Consider the following 25292-nt stretch of genomic DNA (forward strand, 5'->3'; position numbering starts at 1 on the left):
CTCAGGAAGGCTTTTCTTTATTTTTACCTATACCACAAGGTCCCTTTCTATGTTCTTAAAGTTACCCTGTACTTTCCAAAAAGCAATTATTTACACCATTCCGGTGAATATTTGTTTGGTGAATCTCCATCATTGTAAGGATTATGACTTTCTTGGGGATTCCAGGCTAAGGAATGTGTAGTACATCCTAATAATAGCTAATGTTCTTACACATTCATTATGTCCAGGCACTGTTCCAAGCACTTACACATATCACTTAGTCCTCACAACACACCCTTAGGTAGTTATATTTAAATACCTATTTTATAAATGAAGAAAATGTGGCAGATGTTGGGTCATTTGTTCAAGATCAAATAATAAGTAAGCAGCAGAGGTGGAATCTAATGCAAACATCAGGCTCACATTTTTAACTGCTACTGTCCTTCCATATATTGATACTCAAATATTCGATAAACGAATAGATGGATAAATAAATGAATTGGACAGGGAAGCAGTCCCAACTTTATCCTTGGCTCCCACTGCTATTTCCATAGTCAAAAACAAAAGTCTTATTTTATAACTAGCTGACCTCCAAGAGGTAACAGGTTCGCCTAACTTCTCTATCTTCTCCAGGTACATGCTCCTTGATGATTCTTTCTAAAATGCTTTCCTGCCCCTGTTAATCTGCAGTTCAATAACCAGCAATGGCCCTTGCTGCCTATGAAGTTAACTACAAACTCCTTTACTTAGCCTTCCGGCTGCTCCCTTACAATGGCCTCTTCTACCATTAGGCCCGTCCTCCCACATTACCCACCTAATCCCCAACTCCCATCACACACACTCATGTTTACAGTTAAAACTATGCCTTTCTACTTGCTGTTCTCTTCAGTTATCTTCTCACCCCAGAGCAAATCCTACCCATTCTTCAAGACACTGTTCAAGTGGTCCACAAAGCCATTGCAAAGTAATGCAGCCAACTCTTCTCTAAACTCACATGCCACTCAAAGTTAGCACCACTTAGTTTAGCACTTTGTTCTTTAAGCTCTCTGAAGACTCTTATTTCTTTCTTAATCATCCCATTAAACCTTTTTAATAATTCTAGGACATAGCTGAGCATATACATAAAAAATCTTAATATTTTCTGGCCTATGGATAAATCAAAAGGATAAAATATTTATTATAAGATCCTGGTTTATAATCCATTTTTAGAAGTTAAAGATTCAGACAAAAAATATATATATTGTGAGAACAAGGCATAAGAAGTAATAGTGAAGAAAACTTTTATGGGGAACAACAGTGAGCAGGAACTCAAGTTGAGAACGACAGTAACTCATAAGCAAAAGGAAACAAACATTCCTACAGGAAATCAGTCAGGTCTGCTTCACAGCTATCTAATACTAGAAATCCCTCACCATTCCTTATCTTCAGGAGACAGCACTGTGAAGAGAGAAAGACCTCCTGAATAAAACTGAGCTACAGAAGGCGAGGATGGTCAGGAAATCTGCCCTATTGTGGGAGTCAGATCTTTCAGATCCAGATCAGTGTTTTCAATCAAATCTACTTCTCTTACTACGTCAAAAGTTGTAGAGCATTGAATTCTATAGCAATTTAAAAATAAATAAATAAGAATTCTGTAAAATAGAAATGGGGCAGAAGGGAGGCACTGGTCCATCAATATTCTTTCATCCTCCCCAACACCCATCCACAGGTAATGTGGATGCCACTGACCTGATCTGCATCTGCATGAACTCCAGGAGACTGGGCAGATGGTACCTCCTGCTGGACTGCAGCCACTGCCCCATTAGGCATCAGGATGAGTTGGGAGGCTAGAGGCACGTTCCGGCCCAGGGTCCGGTTTACCTGCAACAGGTTTCCCAGCTGTGGCTGGCAGGGAGAGCAGGGAAAGGAAGAGCAGAGAAAAAGAAGACAAGAGGGAAAGAAGAAAGAGACAGAAAAAATGAAAAGGAAGGACCACAAGAGAAAATAAACAGAAGATATTAAACAGCTAAGCCCTGTCCCTTTCCACACCAACCCAGGAGATTCATTCTCTATATGCGATGAAGCATCCAGAAAGAATACCTAGAACTTGTAGAAAACTATGGAGTGATAACAAAAAGTCAAACATCAAAGAAGTTGAGACAATGAGGATTTTAGAACAAGAACTTATATACAGTAGGTAGATGGGCTGAAAGATAACAATTAGAATTTGTGTATTTGAGCCACAGGTTTAAAGGTTAGACTATGTCTGACACAAATTTGGTCAAATGTGAAGGCCAAGATCTTCTAACTCATGATCTCAGTGTAATCTGCAGGCTACCTGGGAATACTGAGCATCATTTCTAGGGGTAAGTTAAGCATGAGAAGTAGATGAGCTCGTCACAAAACATCTGGGTAATCACAGTCAATTAAAACAGCTTTCACTCAAGTCCTTGCCAAGGACAGAACTATGCCCCTGGCACAACGGAGGCTATATCCATGGCTTACCCGTAGATACATCTGGGCCTGGGATTGGTTGAGGGGAGGGGAGGTGGTGTTCCCCAGTAGCACAGATTGGGTCAAGGTGGTGGCACTGGGAGAGCTTACACTCTGGGATCGGCTGATGAGCTGGGCGGCTGACGTGGTAGCCAGATTGATCTGTGTGTTGAAAAGAACCATGATTAGCTCAGTGGATTTGGACAAGATAAAAGGAAATGTACAAGTTTCCCTAGTGACAAATTCAGAGTGATACAATCAAGAACAGAATATATCACTTCCATGGAATCAGGGGGAAATAATAACTTCTACCCTTAACTCTCATCCCAGCTACTTTAGGGTATTACCAAAGTTTAAACACACACATACACACACACACACACACACTTTCTAACCATTAGCATAACACTTGGAAGGCAAAAGAATTAAATGGAACAAACTTTGCTTCTCATTGAAGAGCCAGTGGTAAGTCTTATCCTTTGTTATCTCCCCTCCTTTCCCAGGATGTCCTTCCTCCTTTCATAGACCACCTCATTAAGACTCCTACATAGATCCAGGTTACTTTCCCTTTTACTAATATTCCCTGGATAAAGGACAATAAATCTCCACTGATGGCTCAACAACCACTCTGAGATTAGCTGCACACAGTAGGATAATGCAGGGACAAATACCCAGGGCAAGAAGCCTGTCAGTGGGGAGAAGTGGTACTCACCGAGGCCTGGGTGGTGGTAGTCTGCTGCTGTGTTGTGCTGGTGTTTGGGGAGCTGGCCTGCCGACTGGCAGCAATTGTGGCCTATTAGAGGCAAAGGGACACAGGAACAGAGACAATGAAGGAAAAAACTCTGAATCTTCCAATAATAAATCACAGGCACAAGACATACAGAGATTTCAGGTAAGAACAGGGAGACTCTACTCTCGAATAAGGCAGAGTATATTCACTATTCCACTAACTGCACATTACCATCTATGCTAACCCAAACCGACATAAACCTCCTTGGACAAGCAGGCAACCTTTCCTCCTCCACCCACTTTCAAGGGGTAGAACCTTTCGTCGGGTCCCACCATGAGTTGCTGATAAGTCTAGCCCAGATCTGTCCAATAGAAATACAAGGCATGCCACATATATAATTATCCAGTATGCACATTTTAAAGAAAAAGTTAAAAGAAACAGGTGATAGTAACTCGAACAAGTTATTTTATTTATCTCAATATATCTAAAATAGTATCATTTCAACATGTAATCAATATAAAAAAATTACTAATGAGATATTTTACTTTTTTTTTCATACTAAGTCTTCAAAATCCAAAATCTCTGCAACATATCTCAATTCAGACTAGCCACATTTCAGTGCTCAATAGCTGCATGGAGCTAGTGGAAACCATACTGGATAGTACAGGTCCAGAACAGAGACATTCTACCTCTAAAAGGTAGCTCTCCCACAGTTCTTACTGCAACCCCAAAAGCTAAGGTCCACCCATCCTCCTACAGGAAAACAGAAAGCAGAGGAGAGACTGTCACCAGCATGGCTTAGTGCAGGATGCAGAATCCTGCAAGTCTCCCCTACACACCTGTAGTGCCGGTCCCCTCCCTCTCTGGCCAGCTGGCTGCTGACCTCTCACCTGCTGGACAGCAGCCAGACTATGCAGCTGGGCATTGCTGAGCTGCTGCTGGAGCATGAACTGGTGAAAATACTGAGCCGCATTGGGCTGCCTCTGCAGGGCTTGCAGAGCCTAGAAGGAGAAAAGAGCATCAAACCACTTAGAATGCATCACTCCTATCTCCTGTTCTATGCAAATTGCTATGATCCTGTGAAAGTGACCCATGGGAAGGAGAGAAACCAAGGGAGATGGGAGACTGGACTGTATCATCAACATGTGAAATGTCCGTTTTTACCTTAGAACCAGTAAGTTCACATAGTCCTCTAAAAACTGAGGAAGCAATTGATTCCGCTATGGTCTATCTGGTATGTAAACAAAAGTAAAGCAGTGCAGGATAAAAACTAAAGGACAAATGGGGTGGGATGGGGGGATGATTTGGGTGTTCTTTTTTCACTTTTATTTTTTATTCTTGTTCTGGTTCTTTCTGATGTAAGGAAAATGTTCAGAGATAGATTGTGGTGATGAACGCAAAACTATGTTATTATATTGTGGACAGTGGATTGTATACCATGGATGATTGTATGGTGTGTGAATGTATTTCAATAAAACTGAATAATAAAAAAAAAAAAAAAAAAAAGCATCTGACAAAATAGGAAAAAAAAAAAGTAAAGCAGTGCAACTCAAATGGACCCTATTTCTCAATGTGAGACCTGAAAATATATGGTATAGCAAGGAAAAAGAAGTGGGTCTAGACAAGTGAAAATAATGCAACGTTGATTAATGTAAAAAGAAGAAAATGAAAAACTATATTCTAGGGGCATAGCAAGGATGGTAGAGCCCTAAGGGATTGGAAATGATGAAAAAAATAGAGCAAATAATGGCTTTTGAAGGATTCCATCGAGTAAATTTTCAATTAGCTGGTATTCTCAAATATGGACCATATAATGCTAATTGATATTTATACAAATGATAACTGGATGTTCAGTTTTAGTGTCAATTGGGTTCTACTGTATTCTTTAGTAATTAGAACTCCTCTTGTGATATGCATAGTTATTCCACTAACCAAATATTTTCTTAAATAAAAGGCCCCATTTCCAAAGAGAATAAAAAAACATGGAATTTACTATTTGTCTAAAAATATGAAAGGTGGTACATTATACTTCCATTATTCCAGGTGATCTGCAAGAAAGGCTAAAGATTTAAAACCTGACACAATCCATGAAGGGCAATGGTTCGAGTTAGAATCTAGTTAGATGGACTAACAGTATAAGAAACCTTACTTGCAAGACTGAATCTCATTCTATGTGCTTGCCCAAACTTCTGTAAATTCAGATTCTCTGAACTAGATGGGACCTTAGTAATCATTTATTTCAGCTCGCCCACTTTGCTTGGAAAGGAATGAGGACAATTATTTTCCAGCATCCTTACCTATTCCAAGCCAAAACTCACATACCACAACCTCTCAGAGTTCGGTCTCACCTGTACTGCTTGCCGTTCATACAGTGACATTTGAGCTATCTGGGGCCGAGAGCTGCCTCCCGAGCTGGAACTCCCATTGGTGGAGTTGGAGTTCTGCTCGCTCTCAGTCTCCATGATAATGGTCCAGGGTTCACGAGGCTGGTGCTCTGACTCAAGACCTAGACGGAAGCAGCAAAGGATTAAAATTTACACCTTGATCCCGAACTGTTATTTCACATTATTATTCAAGACCACAATAAATCCATAAATTATCTAAGAATCCTCTTCTTCCAAAAGCTATGATTTCTCTGGTCTTAGAACTCCCACATCTCTTACAACCATAGCTCCCCCACACCATCTTTTGAAGCTATGCAGTGTCTAAATGCAACAACCTTTACAAGTTCCCTCATGGCTGTCATTAAATGAAAAGACCAGAAAGTAAAACAGCACCTCACAGTACTAAAACCACCTTACATTCCAACAGTATTTTAACGGTTTAAAGCCTTCTCATTTAAAACTTACTATTATATCATTTTGTCTCCCTCTGCACTGTCTCCCTCCCTAGCCTAACCTGCACTCCCTCCCTAGCCTGTCACTGTGCTAGGCTCTTTACCTGAGTTATCTCTCACAATGCTGTGAGGTAAATATTAACCCCATTTTACAAGTGTAGAAATTGAGGTTTTTCTGAAGCTAAAGAAGTTATGCATGGCCACACTAGTAAGATCAGAGATATTATACACTAACACACGCTTCTTGAAAATAAAATACCTGTGATTTGCTATTGTGAGAATAATTAACAGTACTAAATGGTGTGTGAGTGTGGTGGAAAGGGGAAGTTGAGCCATGTATATCACCAGAAGGAAAGTTGGAGGTTAATACTTGGGAATGTATAACACAGTAAATCTTGTGGTGGACAATGTCCATGATTAACTGTACAAATATCAAAAAGTTCTTTCATGAACTAGAGCAGATGTACAACACTATTATCAGGTATTAATAGAGGAGTATATGGGGGGAAAATGTACCTATCATAAACTATGGACTATAGTTAAAAGCAATATTTTAATACTCTTTCATCAACAGTAAGAAATGTACCACACCAATGCTATGGATCAATAATATGGGGGTATAAGGAGTATGGGAGGATTAGGGTTTTCTTTTTTGTTTTTATCTCTTTTCTAGGGTAATGAAAATGTTCTAAATTTGATCATGGAGCTGTATGCACAACTATGTGATATACTGTGAACAGTAATTGTATACTTCAGATTGTTTCTATGCTGTGTGAATATATCTCAATAAAACTGCATTTAAAAAAATACCTGTGATTAAGGTAGTGTCAGTATGAGTACTTAACTATCCTCATTTTTTGGAGAAGGGCTTTAAGAGACAGAAGCATCAAATGGATCATCAAAGGTCATAAAACTAGGATCTAGAAGAGCTAGCCTACAACCCATATAGCCCATATACTTGCCTAGTTCCAGTTCATGTTACTAATAACACCTCGGGCATATCACTACCCCCCCTTATAGCACAGTTGCTCCTTTTGCAAAGAAGGCTTCACACGTGATGTGTAATACATCATTTTAACAAATGACTCCTAGGTATGAAACAGACATTAAGTATATAGCAATGAATATCGTCAAGAAACAAAAGTAAGATTCAACTTTATTTAGTCTACTAAAGCGTGCTACACTAAAATTTGCAAAAGACATAAAAACATTGCTAAGAACCAGGAAAAGAGACAGGAGAAAAGAAGCGAGAGGAGGTATACCCCCAAAGTAATACTAAATGACAATACTTTTCGTGTTTGTTCTCTTATTTTTTGTCTTTTTTGTTACACCCATCAACCACATTCTCTACTTTTCAGGTAGCAGGCCACTAAGTTTCAGGTCAGCAAAGCACTATTTGGTTTAGGAATGTAGACATCAAACCAGAATTTCTGCTAATGGCTGCCAACAGTTTGATTAGGGTGAGTGGAATTATCTTAGGATTGCATCCAAAAAAACAAAGTAAATAAAATCAAACTGCCAGCTTGGCCACGACAATAAGGTTGAGAGGGTCTCCCGTTCCATTCTCAGTACCATCAGATCATATCATTATCCCCCAAGAACTCTACCCATCTCTTCAGTTTCACTGCAAACATGGAAATAACCCAAAAAGTACATAGGAGAAATCATATCAGCTTTGACTCTAGTCTATCTTTTCCCCATATCTTTTGCCAAAATATCAAAGCACTAAATAGATACAGACCCATGAATCCTCATTATCAGCATGTGAAGAAAAAAAGTGGGTAAGGATTAGAGGTAGCACGGCATAGTTGTACAGATCACTGGACTTAGTTCCCTGGACTCAGATACCAAGACCCCTTTACTCATAACCCTTTACTAGCTATATCAGTGACTTAATACCTACATTCATATGTGAAAATGCTCATTCCCTCCATGACCCCTCATCTCCAGAAAGGAAGTCTTATTTTATTAATAATTGTTTTTCAGATTGTGAAATGGAAATAGAGATGGAAAGGGACTGGCTTAAATTCTCCCCACAAAATCAGGGGAAATGGTCCTCAAAACCTGGATTCCTGAATCCTGGGCACATAAATCTATTCATTTGTGATCAACATTGGAACTGTAAAATTAAATACAGAAAATGAAGACCACAAAAAGTTGCAGAGGCACTGTGAATTTAAATTTTCAGAATTAAACTGGAAGAGTTAGAGTGAACAGCAGATGCAGACGTCCCAGGGTAACTAAGCCATGGTCCCGAAAGGTACCATTTGAGCGTTTATGGGTTGGGCTGGGTAGGAGCACAGACTCTATGCAAGAGAGCTAGAAAACGTTACTGAAGGGAAAGTGGTACTGGGCCTACTGAGTCAAGAACTGGAGACAATCAATTTCCCTGAGCATAAAATAAAACTCTGTCTTGGAGAAAAGATGGGACATGGGGGAGGAGGGCGGAGGGAGACTGTGCCGAAGAAATGGAAGTAATCTGAAGAATAGTTATAGTAGATGCCCGGAGGGAGTGGGGGGCGGTTCTCGTTCTATATGGAATTTCGATGAAAATGAGGTTCCAAAGAGAAATCAAATACAACTGGGGAAGGGGCAAACAGTGGTGTCCCAAGAATGAAATGACCCAAGTGAGCAGGAAAATGTGCATACGGAAAGCAGGGAGACCGAGAAGTCAAGGAATAGAAGGCTGAGAACCCCGCGGACCATGAAAAGCAGGGAAATAACTAGACAGCATGCTCGTATAGGAGAACCAAAGTCAGAGAAGGAAAAATGAATGAGGAAATGAGCAGTCAGAGGCAACTAGGGTGACGGACAGATAGCATTAAGCACAGCGGAATGAATAGCAAGACTTGGACAGGCAGAGCCGAAGGACCGCAGAGCTAAGCACTGGAGGTAGGCAGGGAAAGAAACTGGGGGAGGTACCTGGGGCGTTACACAGACAGAGGTGGCTGAAGAAACATCCCCGCGCAGCCAAGCCCCCAAAGGTCCTGCCCCTCCCCAGCCCGCGGTGGCCCGGTTACCTTCGCTCCTGCCTCTGCACCGGAGTCCTCCCGGGGGGCGTCCACCTCATGTGCCGGGGGACCCCAGTCGCCAGGCTGGGGCGGGGGGCTCGCTCGGCCTCCGCGGCGGGCTCCCCTCACCTCCTCCCCTTCCTGGAGGGGCGGGGGCGCCGAGGGCGGGGTAGGAGGTGCCCGGCGCGGCCGCGGCTCCCCGCCCCTCCCGCCACTCCGGGTGCGGGCCCGGCCGCGGCTCTGCCAGGCCTTGGGGGCTTGCTCCGGGCCTGTCACTTCCTGCCGGGCCGGGTGGGTGGGGGCTGCTAGCCAGGGGCTGCGGGCCGGGCTGGAGGAGGGGGCTGGCGGGGAGGTGCTTCCGGGGCAGCCGGACCCCTCCCCCCGTCCCTCCCCCTCCCCTCGGCGCCCTCCTCCCCCTCCCTCCCGCGCGTCCCTCGTTTCCTGCCGGCGCCCGTTGCCATGGCGACGCCGCTCCCGGCCTCTGCGCTCCAGGCCGCGGGGCTTTTTCCCCCTTTCTCGCTCTCTTGCTCTTTCTCCTCTTTTTTTCCCTTCTTTCTCTCCGGGTTCTGCCCGCGGGTTGGAGGGACGAAGGTGAGAAAGTGCTGGCCTCTAGTGGGGAACTCGCCTCTCACAGCGAAGGAGAGGAATGGCAGAAGGGAGGGAAGTGACGTGTAAAGGGGGAAAAGAAATTTTCTGGAGCTTCTGGGGAATGAGATAGAAAGAAAGGATCAAAAGAACGAACAGGCAGAGAGGCAAAGCAAGCGACGACCCTACCGAAACGACTGACTGGGAAAGGAAATAAGATAGAGGAAAGGAAAGGAAAGAGCGCAGGAAAGAACAACAGAGATTGAGGGAAAAGAGAAAATATTGATTGTTTCATATATATTTTTCGTCTCTCGCTTCAATTCCAGGAAGGCGGGAAAGGATGCTGCACAGAAACAGTGAACTCATTGGAAACTGACATTCATTTAAAAGCAGCAACCTAATATAACTTACTTTGAATAACACTTATTAAGGTTTATAATTTCAGGGATGTTTAAGAGTTCTTTTCTCAGAAATGAAAAACTGTATGTAAAAGTGAGTGAAAACGACAAAAACGAGGGAAGAGGCAGGGGTATAAAGAAATGTGGAACAATGGGGCGGTATTTGGAAACAGTAAACATTTGATGAGGAGGATAGCGTTTGTCTTTTTTTTATGGTACCGATTTATCAGTTTTTAATCATTCTTTCATTCAACATTCAGCAAACATTTATAGAACACTTTTACTTCATGTCTTTCTCCAACCTCTGTTCTACCCAGTTATTTTCTCTCCCTTCTCTCTTAAAAGCCAATGCATAATTTGTTTTTAGAGAAAAAAATACAAGTGTTCTCATTGTTTATAAATTAGATCCCTTTAGAATTGCACTGAGTGGGGAGTGTTTGGACTCCAGGCTCTTAATTTGTGGTGGCTAGATTTATGTCAGAAAAATCTCTGCCAGGTTTTTAGGAACCAGTCAGGCAAGTATGTGAGGGAAGAAACTGGAGGGTAGCCAAAGAACTAGAATAGCTAAGACGGGAGGTGTGGGGAGGTTAAAGGGTATGTTGCCAGGCCATGGATAACAGGCTTTGGCTGAGGATGAATTGAAAAAAAAATTTGGCAGGGAAACTAGTGGTAAAAACTAGGTAAAGATTTAAGTAGTTTAATTCAAACCTGGGTTTTTGGTATGTCAGAGAAGCTTAAAATTTCCTTGTGGAGGCTTAGAAATGCATATATTGCTGAATATCCTGACAACAATGAAAAAGTTGTATCCACAGATAATGATCAGGGTTTGTGACACTCAGGCCAAGAATCATCATTCATGTACTTCCAAGGGAGAATTCTCACTATGTGTCTAAAGAAGATCTGTAATACATTTTCCAAAGATAGAGAATCTAGATATCAGAGGGAACCCGCTTATTTTTCCAATAGCCTATGGAACAAGGGGTACCTGGAGAGTACCTGGCCGTTTGAGACCCATTAGAAGTGGAGCAGAATAACTAGTACGACATATAGTTACACTCCTATTCGAAGATTTTTCCTACTTCCTGAGTCACATGCCCCTACGTCTGCTAAAAGCTACACATCTAGATGATGTTGGGGGATAAGATAGTGATTTATACAATTTTGTTCAATGTCCGATACATATCTAGCCTGGGAATAATCTATCACTAAAGAAACAATTCACAGAGCATGCTATTCTGATTGTGGGCCAGTTTAATTTTCATATGTAAAGGCTTGTACCCCATATTTCACAGTAATTCTTTTCAAGTTTGTCTCTCTCTAAGACTGGCCTGTCTTCCAAGGTCATACATGGGTCTAAGCAGTTTCCCAAAGAAAAATTCAGCATAAAAAGGAAATGTATCAACAGCAAAGTGAAAAATTAGGGAACCTCCACCCACAGGAAAATCATTTTCATAGACTACCCCAGTTTGGGATTCGGCACTGAAGAGCTCTTCTCAGTCTAAACAGATTACAACTATTTGTGACCCCTAGAGAATCCTCAACTGACTTCTTTTTCTGGATTTTTGCTACTTTCTCGTGTCCACTGAATGATTCTGCTGGAATAGTCTTTTCTTTTTCAAACCAAATAGTTCTTCTGAAGGTAGGCTAGATAATTTCTTTACTCTGCATAACACTGATGGCCATTAGTGTAAATACGTGAAAAGGAAATGCATTCAATCTGGTATGTAGAAATCTAAGCCCTCCCTGCTGCAAAGCTTATCTAAAGAAAGAAAGATCAAAATTTGAAAGGAAGTCAGCTAGATAGCACCAACTAAAGCAAATACAGGGTTAGCCAATATAATTTTGCACATCAATTGAACATTGAATAGGCATTCTTCAAGCTTCTCTAAGTCCAGCATTGTCCAGTGAATTGTAAAGGAAGATGGCCCTTAACGCAGAGGTCTACAAATAATTGTCTAAGTATGCCTGTATGATCACGTTTTAAGCAAACATGGATGGGATGAAGTAGAGAAAAAAGGAAAGCATAACCTTTATTCTGACCACTGCCAGTGTGAACCACCATACACATCCCACACAATTCTAGATTCCACTTTAAGGTCTATTCGGGAGAAAAGGAAATGGAGATTTAGGAGGATGTACAGTCTTAAATTTTGAAAGCAAGAGAAGAACTTTAAAATTATATAAGACCCTTAATTTGCAGTGGAGAAAATGGAAACCTAATGGACAAATGGGGAAGAGGGGCATTTCACAGATGATAGCTAATAAATATTAACTGAATTAATTACCTAGATGCTTGCCTTTCTTTTAACTAGAAAGAAAGAAAGAAAAGAAAAGAAAAAAGAAGAGATGTGAGACTTCTCCTTCCTCATCACTAATTCCCACCATTGTGCCTTTCTTTAAAAGCAGAAGTTTATCATAGTGATTGGTTCAACCCAGTATTCTATTCCTCCATCATCACACTAAAAAATACAGGCATACTGTACTCCCACATACTTGAGTAGCATAAAGTTTATGTTAACACAGGCTTCTCCAGTTTACACAATTACTGTATGCTTGAGGACAAATCTCTCTGTTTTGGTTTCCCTTCAGGAAAATGGGTACAATATATAGAGAGTAGTTTTGGGAAATTAATGTTTATAGTACTTCATTCAGTACCTGACACGTAGGCATGAGGTTTTATTATTAATTTCATTCAGTAACCTAATGTATTTTCATTATCACCAAATTTATCTAAACCATTCTTTATTTTTCATTTTGACTACATCATAACTTTATTAATTAGGAATTTAGCTAATAACTTCCTTCAATTTACTATCATTTTCCTGTTGTACTAAATTTACCTCTTTCAGGTTTCAAATGTATCTTCTGGTCTACTATTCCAGGATTTGAGGTACAAATTCATGTTGAGACTAAAGCAGAAAGGAACACTAGATTTATACCCTCTGGGGTTGCGTTCCCTGGGTCAAGAAGAGTCAAGGGCCTGGAAAGAAATCTAAAGGGAGAAAGGATTTAACGTATACTGAGAGCCTCTGCTAGTAGCTTCAACAAGCATTATTGATTTGGTCTTCTCAATAACCTTTCCTGCTAGCTATGATTAATTCTTAATTAACAGATGAGGAAATTAATGATCAGAAAGATTAAGTAAATTGCTCAAGGTTCATGGGGATAATAAGTCAGAATTTGAATCCAGGTCTGGCTGACACCAAAGCTCATGATTAGAATTCTTCACAGTGTGAAAATAAAGAAATGCAAAAGATCTATGTAAAACGATTAGCGCACACATAAAAGTGAACACAAAGAAGCCTGGCATTTCCATTGTAAATACTTACCATGGAAGCTCCACACTGTATTTGTTAACATGAGAAATAGCTCTGATTATCAGTAATAAAAGATACTGTGGAGACGCCTCTACAAAAAAATAAATATATATTTTTTCCCCTGAATTCTCTGTTTTCTCCCCAGTCTGCTTGTAAACTGTAGAAAGCAGAATAATTAGGACAAAAATTCTTGTCCTAATCCCCAGAAACTTCTGTATGTTATGTTACATGGCAAAGGGGAATTAAGGTTACTAATCAAGTGACTTTAGAACAGGGAGATTATCCTGGATAATCTGGATGAGGCTAATGTAATCACCAGAGTCCTTAAAGTGGAAGCAGTAGGCAGAAAAAAAAGACAGGTTAAGTGATGCAATGTGAGAACTCAACCCACTATTGCTGGCTTTGAAGATGGAAGGGAACCAGGAACCAAGGAATGCAGATAGTCTCTACAAGCAACACAAAGCAAGGAAACAGATTCTCCCTGAGAGCCTCTAAAAAGGAAAGAAACCCTGTAGACACCTTGATTTTAGCCCAGTGAGATGTAGGTCAAACTTCTGATCTACAGAACTATAAGATAATACATTTGTGTGATTTTAAGACACTAAGACACTAAATTTGTGGTAAATTATTACAGCAGCAATAGACAACTAATACATAAATTAACTGATATTTTGAAAAGCAACAGCTAATTTTAGACATTCTCTACTGCCTAAAAGCCAGCCAATTGCCAACTTCACTGCTCCTTTGCTACCACCAAGGGAATCTTGTATCACGTACTTGGGCTGATCAATGAGCAAGTGCTTAGGACCATTCTGAGTAGCATAATTCTGGGAAAACTATGTTAAAATATAATTTTCAAAAAAAGGTAGAATCAGAATTTTCATGGCAAATGTAAAATAAATACATGTGAAAATTTTTAATATAAGTAATTATTAATGAGCCAGTAAGCGATTAAAATCAGTTCAAAGTGCATTTGAGGAGTTGGATGTTTACAGACAACTTAATAAAGGAATGTTAAGGTAAGACTGCTTTGTTGGATGCAAAATTGGTTAATGTCCAATAGGACCATGAACCATAATCTTCGGGATTATCTTTTCCATCACCAGACAGAAATTAATTTGCATCTACAGAGTTGCAAAATAATGCAGTTAATAGGAAGTCAAGGGTACAAGCCCAGCACTGAACTGAAAAAAAAAAAAAACACCTAGTAACCTCTTTCTTCTATGACAACCATAAATCTGAATAAAGAAATGTTAGATTTGCCAGAGTCAGGGACAATAGCTCCCCCCATCAGAGCACTTTGCCTTTTTCTCAGCTGTGCTCTGAAGATGTGGACAGCAGATCAACAACAATCTCAGAAAACCTGCTCACCCCTCACCTCAAATCCAGAATATATATAAAAAGAACTAGACATCAAAAAGAAAAAAGATCAGTCAACCCAAAAGAAAACTAGGCAAAGGACTTGAATAGGTGCAATGAACAACAGGATAGCCAAAGAGTAAAAAACATGCAAAAACTCCTCAACCTAAGAAGTTATCAAATTAGAAAGGCGAATAAAAACTTTAGTGAGATACCATGATACATCCACCAAATTAGCTGAAATTTAAAACCTGATAGTACCAAGTCTTGACACAGAGCAGAGCAGCCTCTCTTGCTCTAATGGTGGTAGAGTGGTAGTATAAATTGCTAAACATTTCGTAGTTTGGCATTATCTAGTAAAATTAATGATTCAAATATTTGTGACCTAGATATCCCACTCTTAAGTATGTGTTTAGAAGTACATCCAGTCATGTACAAAAATGTTCACAGCAGCAAATGCCCATCAACAATAAAATGAATAAATTGTGGCCTACGCATAAAATGGGGAAAAAAACTACAATGGATATTAATGCAACAAGATGGACAAATCTTAAAAACCTAACTTAAATAAGCCCACACAAAAGAATACATGCTGTTGATTCCATTTATATATCAAGTTCAAACCAGGCAGAACTAAACTGTGATGTTTAGAAATGCATATTTGGGTATTATAACTATAAAGCAAAGCAACATGAAGATAGTGGCTACCTCTGGGGGCCAGGAGAAGATTGTGGTAAAAGGCACACTAAGGCTTCCGAGTTATTGGCAATGGTCTGTTTTTAGATACAGAATGTCTTTATGAGGATGTTCTCTTTACATTAAGCTAAATTAATGTTTAGGCCCTCCTCTTTTTAATAAAACTTTCTAGAAAAGTAAAACAAAACAAAATGCTTCCTCACAAAGAAAGCCACAATTAGAAACTATGGTTGTGAGTGATGAATCTGCTGCTTATCACGGGCTTTTGTAACATAGGTTTTTTTGTCTGATTCTTGACATTTTTGTGGTCATAATGGGAGAGGGAAAGAGGGAGCCAAATAAATAGTCATCTACTTCTATAGGATCTCTATGTTTTAAGATGAAGTTTTGTGGTTTGCAATGTATCCCTAAAGGAATAAAATTTTAAAGAATTAATTAACATGAGAATTCAGAGAATTGCCATATGCAAGATAATCTTTTTAATCTTACAGTAAAATATGTATCAAACCAAAAAAATTATTTATGTTCTCCTTTGCATATTTTTAAGTTGAAATCTAAAATTTGTCACCATAAATAAACAGTTTAAATAGTTGCAAACATGTGATTTCTGGAAACATTGTAAAAATTGACATTTAAATTAAACTTTCACATCATTCTTTTAAATACATCCAATAGAATGCATTTAAAAGACACAAACCATCACCTAATGAAAAAAATACATGAAAATGTCTCTTTTTTTCCATGGAAATATCTTTAAGGTTGGAATTTTATATCATTTTCTCCTCCTTGATCTTGTATTTATATTCTATTTCCTCCACAAAATTTTATCTTAATAATTTTATGCTTTATATTGACCACCTTATCACACCTCTCTGAACCAAAAATATGTTCATAAAATCTATCTTTTTAAAACCACTTGTCACCAAAAGGGTCTAAGTGTTTTGAAAGTGCATTCCAGATTAAATTATCAGTACAATGATTAGTAATACATAATAGATCAAATGAAGAATATTGTAAATTTTGAGAAATCATTGTTAAACAAAAAAGGAAATTGTCTCAATTTAATGGATGGGGCTGTTTTCCTTTTTAAATTAGCTCATATATCAGAGGTTGACTAGTAAATATTTATTGCTAGAATACAATAGAGTTCAACATCGATTCTAGCCTATTTTTTGTTTGATAGATCTAAGTAGTTCACATAAATAAATAGATAGTGTTCTGGTTTGCTAATGCTGCCGGAATGCAAAACACCAGAGATGGACTGGCTTTTATAAAAGGGGGTTTATTTGGTTACACAGTTACAGTCTTAAGGCCATTAAAGTGTCCATAAACAAAGGGTACCTTCACTGGAGGACGGCCAATGACATCCAGAAAATCTCTGTTAGCTGGAAGGCACATGGATGGCGTTCTCCAAAATGTCTGCATCAGCTTCCAACAGCCATCTTCAAAATGTCTGTCTCATGTGAATGGACATTTGCACACTGGTGTTTATGGAGGCAGTGTTTATGATTTGCAGTGGGTGGAGGTGGCCTAGGGTTGCACTGACTGAGGAACAGAATGGTGAACTGTGGTGTATGCATGCAATGGAATATTGAGCGACTGCAAGAAGGAGTGAAGTTGTGAGACACACAAGGAGACGAATGGATCCTGTAGAAGCATTTTAAGTGAAGTGTGCTGGAGACAAAGGCAAACACTATAATGCCTCACCAGTATGGACTAACTACAATGCGTACACTAAGAATTGAATCTTAGACCACAGCCTAACAGGGAAATGATTATTGTAATGGTCCCTAGACTGTAAGCAATCAAATCTATTCCTGAAGCTCAAAAAGCACAAGAAGGAGAAAACGGCCCAGCATACCACAGCCCTCCCAGCCCAGAACCCTTGGTTTTGTGAGGCCAGGGATGCCCTCTGCATGGGCTCCACGAGGAGCCTTGGGGAGGAGCAGGCGGCATTGGGGCAGAAACGGAAGCAGGGGAGCTCCAGGGAGCACAGCATCAAGATGAAGAAAAAAGAAAACCCACCAGGAGAGAGATGCCGCCCCCGGGCACCCCCAGGGCTCCAGGTCAATGGAGAGCAGCCTTATGAAAGGAAGTAAAAAGAAACTAAAGGCGAGGCTCCAGAATACATCCCGATAGGAGATGGACCCCAGGCCCCCGTGAAGAAGATGAAGTCCAAGAAACCGGAAAAGCAGCCAAGCATTGAGGAGCTGGCTCTGAAGAGAAAGAAAAAGAAAATGAAAGAGAGTGAGGTCGTGGAGGAAACTCGTGAGGAGGAACCAGACCCAGTCTTGGAGGTGGTTTTGGAAAAGAAAGGCAACATGGATGAGGCGCACACAGACCGGATGAGCCAAAAGGCCTTGCAAGAAGAGACTGACCATGAGTTGGGCAAAACGGAAGATTTGAAACCAGGAATGGACAGGAACCCAGTTTGGCCAGTGGGATACTGCTGGTTTCGAAAACGAGCAACAGAAACTGGGTGGCTTTAAAAACCTGTCCCCTTCATTCAGCCGTCCCCCGAGCGTGATGGGGAGGCCCAACATGGCCCTCAACAAGAAAGCGGCAGACACCCTGCAGCAGAACCTGCAGCAAGACTACAACTGGGCCATGAGCTGGTAGTACAACAGACGCAGTGGCCTCGGCTCCTCTGCTGCTCCCACCAAAATCTTTTATATTGACAGGAACGCTTCCAGGTCCATCAAGTATGAAGATTAAACTCTCATGTCTTGTTTAGAAAACCTGCCGAAATGGCTTTTATTATTCGTTTATGCAGATGACAGCCATATGCCAGTTGTCTCAAATCAAACTGCTGTGAAGTTGCAGAAAACTCTCTTGATGTACTTAGAGGAAATGGGTTGGGGGAAGCTCATGTTTCAGGATCCAAGAGAGCATCTCAGTGGGTAAAACCTACTGTTTTCTGCGCTAAACATTCCATCCCTGTTTGAAGACATCAGGGTGTGTAAATAATAGTAGCTAACACTTATTGAATGTTTAGTATGTGCCAGGCATTGCTAAGTGTTTTCCTCACATTATTGTATTTAATGGTCATAATTCTATAACATAGATGCTATTATTACTCCCATCTTATAGATGAGGAGACTGAGATTCAGGGAGGAAGTAATAAAATTGCCCAGGCTCACCCACAGGCCCTAAGTCACCGTCCAATACTGTGACATCCCTTCTAGGGAGTTTTATTCAGATACTTGGAATGAAAATATTTTTTGGTTTAAGAAATTGAAGCTTTATTACATGTCCAAATCTCAGTCAGGAAGTGGGATGAATGATTAAAAGGGATTAGGAAGCTCCCTTCCCTCTCCCCTGGATTGGGATAGCTGCCACTTGTGAAATGTCACCCAGTAGATGTGGCCAAGCTTCCTGTGCTAGGGAAGTGCTTAGACCAGTCTGGCCTTTTCCAGCCACCTGGCTTACATCCGAAGTGCTGGGCTCAGATTTAATAATTTTGTGCTTTAAGGGGATGCTGAGCAAAGCATTTTGGAGAGGAATGAACTGCTGGCAGATTCCCAGGTGCATGTTTTATTTGGTCCTTTGTGATCACCATGAAGCACAGGTTACTTATGTGGTAGAGGAAGGTAAGAAGTCACAGGTACAGGGCGATGACACAGGAAGTTGCCTCATTAGCTGTGGGGACAAGTTCCATTGCTCTCAAGCATGTATAGGCCCAAGTATAATGGCCTAAATGACACATGACTACCTTCTTGCTGCCCACCTAGCATCCATTCTGCATCCCCAAACACAGGTTCTCCTTGGATCAGTTTTGCATCACCTAGCATGAACACCCCTAAAGACATCTCTGCTTTGGGCTAAGCAGTCAGGAAATTCAGAAGTCCTTAGGTAGAGCACTGATGGAGCAGCTCACCAAAGAAACAGTCTCTTCCTCCCTGTTACATCATCCTCAGTGCTGGCATCATCACACCGGTGGAAGTAGGGCTGTAGCAATTGCAGGCAGCATGTCAAGATGAGAACATTCCAGAAGAAGAAGAAAAACCTTATTAAGTTGGCTAGAAAAGCCATTTATTCTTGGCCCTAAACTATTAAATAAAAAGATAGGTTTATTTAAATTTATTTAGAAAATTATTTTTAGCTCTTTTTATTTTCTGAGGTTAACTATGTTCATTGTGATCCTGTGATTTGCACACAAGGGATAAAATGATGCAATATCTCTGTCCAGTGTATATCTTCCAAAAGCACGATAGTCTGGGGGATTTTAATCCACAACTGGGAGGCATTTGCATGGGGAATGGGTGATAGGCCATGGATCACCAATATTAATGCTCTTACTGACTCAAAAACTTGGGGGTGAAGAGGGAACTTTTTGCTTAGTGGGTTATCGTGCTTGCAAAAAAAAGTTTTTGGTTTTTTTTAAAGGAGAAAAAATAAATAAATATGCTAGTGGGGAAAAAATATATATTCCTGAATTGTAATGGCTGTCTCCAAACTCTGAGATGTTGATTTCTTGGTGTATAACCTGATTGGTTTCTGGAACATTGGGTATCTGCGTGACAACTGAAACTCAGAGCTAGAGCTCAGCAAATATGAGTGTCAGTTTTAACTCATACAGCAACTGTTAAAAAAAAAAAAAAAAAAAGCTGAAAAGAGCCCAGACTTCAATTAGAGATATGAATGAAGCAGATCTGGTTAAGATTAGGGCAAATCAGGCCAAAGGGTAAAGGTTGAAATGACTGTGTTAAAACTTCAACTTCCATGTGAGACCAAGGGAATTAATGTTTATTTGGTGTAGGATCTATATTTTCTAAATGATATAACTTCTACAGTCAGTTTGTTCAAACACCACAATTACACAGAACTTTGAATAGGAAGTGAGATATGGCAGGTCTGTATAGGTTAGAGTGAAATAGCAACACATCCCAAAGTAATTTGGGTGGAGAATAAAAATATATATTCGGGGCCCCCCTAAGGAGCTGGGAGAGGATGCGGAGGTGTTGGACTTCCTCACCTGGATTGTTGCTGATGTTCTCACAAACACTGGGGACTGATGGCTTGACATGCTGAGCCGTCTGTCTTGGGGCTTGCCCCTATGAAGCTTGTTACTGCAAAGGAGAGGCTAAAACTCCTTATAATTTTCCCCCTGATTGCCTCTTTGTTGCTCAGATGTGGCCCTCTCTCTCTAACTAAGCCACCTTGGCAGGTGATCTCACTGCCCTCCCCGCTATGTAGGACCTGACTCCCAGGGGTGTAAATCCCCCTGGCAATGCAGGATATGACCCTGGGGATGAATCTGGACCTGGCATTGTGGGATTGAAAACATCTTCTTGACCAAAAGGGCAATGCAAAATGAAACAAAATAAAGCTTCAGTGGCTGAGAGATTTCAAATGGAGTTGAGAGGTCACTCTGGTGGACATTCTTACGCACTATATAGATAATACTTTTTAGGTTTTAATGTGTTGGAATATCTAGAAGTAAATACCTGAAGCTACCAAACATCAACCCAATATCCTTAACTCCTGAAGATGATTGTATAACAATGTAGATTACAAGGGGTGACACTGTGATTGTGAAAACCTTGCGGATCGCACTCTCTTTATCCAGTGTATAGATGGATGAGTAGATAAACGGGGACAAAAACTAAATGAAAAATAGGGTGGGATGGGGGGATGATTTGGGTGTTCTTTTTTATTTTTATTTTTTATTCTTATTCTGATTCTTTCTGGTGTAAGGAAAATGTTCAAAAATAGATTGGGGTGATGAATGTGTAACTATATGATGGACTGTGAACAGTTGATTGCACACCATGGATGACTGTATGGTGTGTGAACATATCTCAATAAAACTGAATTTAAGGAAGAAAAGAAAAGAGCTGATACATCTTTGTTCCAGTTTGCTAGAGCTGCCATTTTGCAAAATACCAGAAATGGATTGGCTTTTATAAAGGGGATGTATTAGGCTACAAATTAACAGTTCTAAGGCCACAAAAGTGTCCAATCTAAGGCATCAACAAGAGGATACCTTCACTGAAGAAAGGCCGATGGTGTCTGGAATGCCTCTGTTAGCTGCAAAAGCACATGGCTGGTGTCTGCTGGTCCTTTGCTCCCAGGTTCTGGTTTTGTCAAATACCTTTACTGCATCAACTGAGATGATCATGTAATTTTCTTCTTTCATTTTATTAATGTAGTGTATTATATTGGTTGATTTTCTTATGTTGAACCACCTTTGCATTGCTGGAATAAATCCTTTTTGGTTGTGGTGCATAATCCTTTTAATGTGCCATTGGATTGGATTTGCTAATCATTTGTTGAGGATTTTTGCATCTATATTCATAAGGGATATTGGTCTGTCATTTTCTTCCTGTGATATCTTTATCTGGCTTTTTGTATCAAGGTAAAACTGGACTCATAGAATGAGTTATGAAGTGTTCCCTCCTGTTCAGTTTTTAAAATAGCTTGAGAAGAATTGGTGTTAATTCTTCTTTGAATGTTTAGTAAAATTTACTAGTGAAGCCATCTGGTCCTGGGTTTTTCTTTTTGTGGAGGTTTTTGATTACTGATTTAATTTCTTTACTTGTTATTGGTCTGTTGAGATCTTCTATTTTTTCTTGAGTCACTTTAGGTAATTTGTGTATTGTCTACTTCATCTAGGTTATCTAATTTGTAGGTGTACATTTCTCATAGTATCCTCTTACAATACTTTTTATTTCTTTAATGTCAGTAGTAATGTCTACCTTTCATTTCTGATTTTGTTATTTGTGACTTTCCTTTTCACTTTGTCAGTCTAGTTACAGATTTGTCAATATTATTGATTTTTTCCAAAAAGAAACCAACTTTTAATTTCATTGATTCTCTCAATTGTTTTTGTATTCTCTATTACATTTATCTCCACTCTCATCTTTATTACTTCCTTCCTTCTTCTCCCTTCAGTTTTAGTTTGTGCTTCTTTTTCTAGTTTTTCCAGTTTTGAGGTTATGTCTTTGATTTAAAAACTTTTTTTTTTTTAATGTAATCATTTAGAGCTATAAGTTTCCCTCTCAGCAGTGCCTTTGTTGCATCCCATATGTTTTGGTATGTTGTGTGCTCATTTCCAATCATATCAACATATATCCTAAGTGCCCTTGTGATACCTTCTTTGACCCATTCACTGTTTGAGTATATTGTTTAATTCCCACATATTTGTGAATTTTCTGGTTCTCCCTCTGTAGAACTCTTGGTTGGCATTTTTTTTCTTTCAGCACTTAAAAATATCATCCCCACTACCTTCTTGCCTCCATGGTCTCTAAAGAGAAATCAGTACTCAATCTTATTGAGGAAGATTGATGATTCCCTTGTACATGATATGTTGCTTCTCTCTTGCAGCTTTCTCTCTTTGTCTTCGGTATTCAACAGTTTGACGCTATTGTGTCTGAGTGTGGATGGTTAAGTTCATGTATCATCTTTTTTTCTTAATTCAATTTTTTTTGAGATATATTCACATACCACACAATCATCCACAGTGTACAATCAATTGTTCACAGTACCACCATGTAGTTGTGCATTCATCACCACAATCAATTTTGGGGCATTTTCATTATTCCAAAAAAATAAAAATAAAAATAAAAGTACTAGTAAAAACGAACATCCAAAACATTCCATCTCCCCCCATCCTCCCCTATTTTTCATTTAATTTTTGTCCCATTTTTCTACTCATCTGTCCATACATAGAAAAAAGGGAGGGTGAGCCACAAGGTTTTCACGTTCACATGTTCATACCATGTAAGCTATATAGTTATACAATCATCTTCAAGAACCAAGGCTACTGGGTTGCAGCTTGACAGTTTCAGGCATTTCCTTCTAGCTATTCCAAAACACTAAAAATCAAAAAGGAATATCTTTATAATGCATAAGAATAGCCTCCAGAGTGACCTCTCGACACCATTTGAAATCTCTCAGTCACTGAAACTTTATTTTGTTTCATTTCTCTTCCCACTTTTGGTCAAGAAGTTTTTCTCAGTCCCACAAGTCTGGGTCCAGGCTCATCCCTGGGAGTTACCTCCCATGTTGCCAGAAGATTTACACCCCTGGGAGTCATGTCCCACATGGGGGGAGGCCAATGAGTTTACCTGCCCAGCTGACTTAGACAGATCATATCTGGGCAACCTAAGAGGTTCTCTGGGGGTGACTCTTAGGTACAATCATAAGTAGGCTTACCCTCTCCTTTGCAGTAACAAACTTCATAATGGGAAGCCCCAAGACCAAGGGCTCAGACTTCTAAATTGGTAGTCCCCAATGCTTGCAAGAACATCAGGAATTCCCCAGGTGAGGAAGTTTAATATATCCACATTTTTCCCCAATCCCTCAAGGGGACTTTGCAAATACATTTTTATTCTTTGCAAATACATTTTTTATTACTCTGGAATGTATTGGGGCTTCGTACTAACCTGTACAAACCAACTAGTTCTCACTCCCTATTCAAAGTTCCATGTAATTATCATGTTTGAAAAACTGACCATACAAGTTAAATTATAGTGTGCTACAAAAACTATAGATTTTGCACCAAATAATCATCTCTTCCTTTCATCCCGCACAGAAGTTGAAGTTTTAAAATGCCGCCAGTATCATCCTTTACCCTTTGGTGTGATTTGCCCTAGTTCTAACCAGATCAGCTTCATTCATATCTCTAATTGAAGTCTGAACTCTTTTTCAGCTTTTTCAACTGTCGTCGTATGGGGTAATACTGATGTTCATAGCTGTTGAACTCTAGCTCTGAGTCTCAGGTGTCACACAGAAACCCAAAGTTCCAGAGACTGACCAGGTTATACACAAAGAGCTCAGCATCTCAGAATTCAGAGATAACCATTACAACTCAGGGATAAATGTGACTGCTGTAAGAGCTTATAATCTATGGACCTTTACAGTAAGCCTTCCCCTGATATCCTATGCTCTAAGAGTCAATTCTCAGAGTTTGCACATTATAGTTAGTCCATATTAGTGAGACATTATAAGGTTTGTTGTATTAGTTAGAGTTCTCTAGGGAAACAGAATCAACAAGAGATATCTATAAATATAAGATTTATAAAATTGTCTCACACAACTGTGGGGATGCATGAGTCCAAATCCCACAGGGCAGGCAGCAAACTGGCAACTCCAATGAAGATGTTCAATGAGCTCCTCAGGCAGCGAACTGGCACCTTTGATGAACATTTTCGATGAACTCCTCAGAAACAAACTGGCAACTTCAATGAATTCCTCAGGAAATGCTTCATTGGTTAGCTGAAGAAGTGAAGGTCCTCTATCTGTCTCGCTTAAAAGTCTTCAACCGATTGGATTAAATCCAGCTGACTGCATTCTCTTGTTGTAGAAGACATGCCCTTCATTGAATGTAATCAGTCACAGCTGCAGCCAATTGACTGATGATTTAATAAACCAGCCTTCTGACTTATTAACCAGCCACAAATATCCTTGCAGTAATGGTTAGTGCTTGCTTGACCAGATACCTGGGCACCATCACATGGCTAAGTTGACAGATGAACCTAACCATTACACTTGTCTTTTTGTTTCTGGCTTATTTCACACAAAATGCTGTCCTCAAGGACCATTCACTTAGGTGCACACCACACAACTTCGTTTTTTCTTGTAGCCATTTAATATTCTATTGTATGCTGTGCCAGTTTTGAATGTATTGTGTCCCTCAAACACCATTATCTTTGATGTAGTCTTGTGGGGCAGACGTTTTGGTGCTGATTAGATTTGCTTGGAATGTGCCCCACCCAGCTGTGGGTGACGACTCTGATGAGATATTCCCATGGAGGCATGGACCCACCCATTCAGGGTGGGCCTTGATCAGTGGAGCCATATAAATGAGCTGACTCAAAGAGAAGGAACTCAGTGCAACTGTGAGTGACATTCTGAAGAGGAGCAAGCTTGCTAGAGAGGAACATCCTGGGAGAAAGCCATTTTGAA

At 40.0% G+C, this 25292-nt stretch overlaps 1 protein-coding gene and 1 pseudogene across 5 annotated transcripts in view; one reads left to right on the forward strand and one right to left on the reverse strand.

Annotated features, from left to right (window-relative positions):
- Positions 1 to 19435, reverse strand: part of PHC1 (polyhomeotic homolog 1) — a 32683-nt gene extending 13248 nt beyond the window's left edge. The window contains exons 1-6 of one of the 5 annotated variants that reach the window (XM_037847220.1): positions 19261 to 19435; positions 5530 to 5687; positions 4072 to 4182; positions 3164 to 3244; positions 2464 to 2613; positions 1708 to 1863 (exon numbers count right to left, since the gene is read on the reverse strand). In XM_037847220.1, coding sequence (XP_037703148.1) covers positions 1708 to 1863; positions 2464 to 2613; positions 3164 to 3244; positions 4072 to 4182; positions 5530 to 5643 — 612 coding nt within the window. In that variant the 5' untranslated portion in view covers positions 5644 to 5687; positions 19261 to 19435. Of the gene's footprint in view, positions 1 to 1707; positions 1864 to 2463; positions 2614 to 3163; positions 3245 to 4071; positions 4183 to 5529; positions 5688 to 7758; positions 9009 to 9037; positions 9395 to 19260 lie in introns of those variants that run through there. The other 4 variants (XM_037847219.1, XM_037847221.1, XM_037847217.1 and 1 more) reach the window with 4 other exon arrangements.
- Positions 15379 to 18098, forward strand: LOC119542914 (annotated as a pseudogene).
- Positions 19436 to 25292: the final 5857 nt, after the last annotated feature.

Source organism: Choloepus didactylus, chromosome 8 (genome assembly GCF_015220235.1).
Source record: "Choloepus didactylus isolate mChoDid1 chromosome 8, mChoDid1.pri, whole genome shotgun sequence".
Lineage (NCBI taxonomy): Eukaryota > Metazoa > Chordata > Mammalia > Pilosa > Megalonychidae > Choloepus > Choloepus didactylus.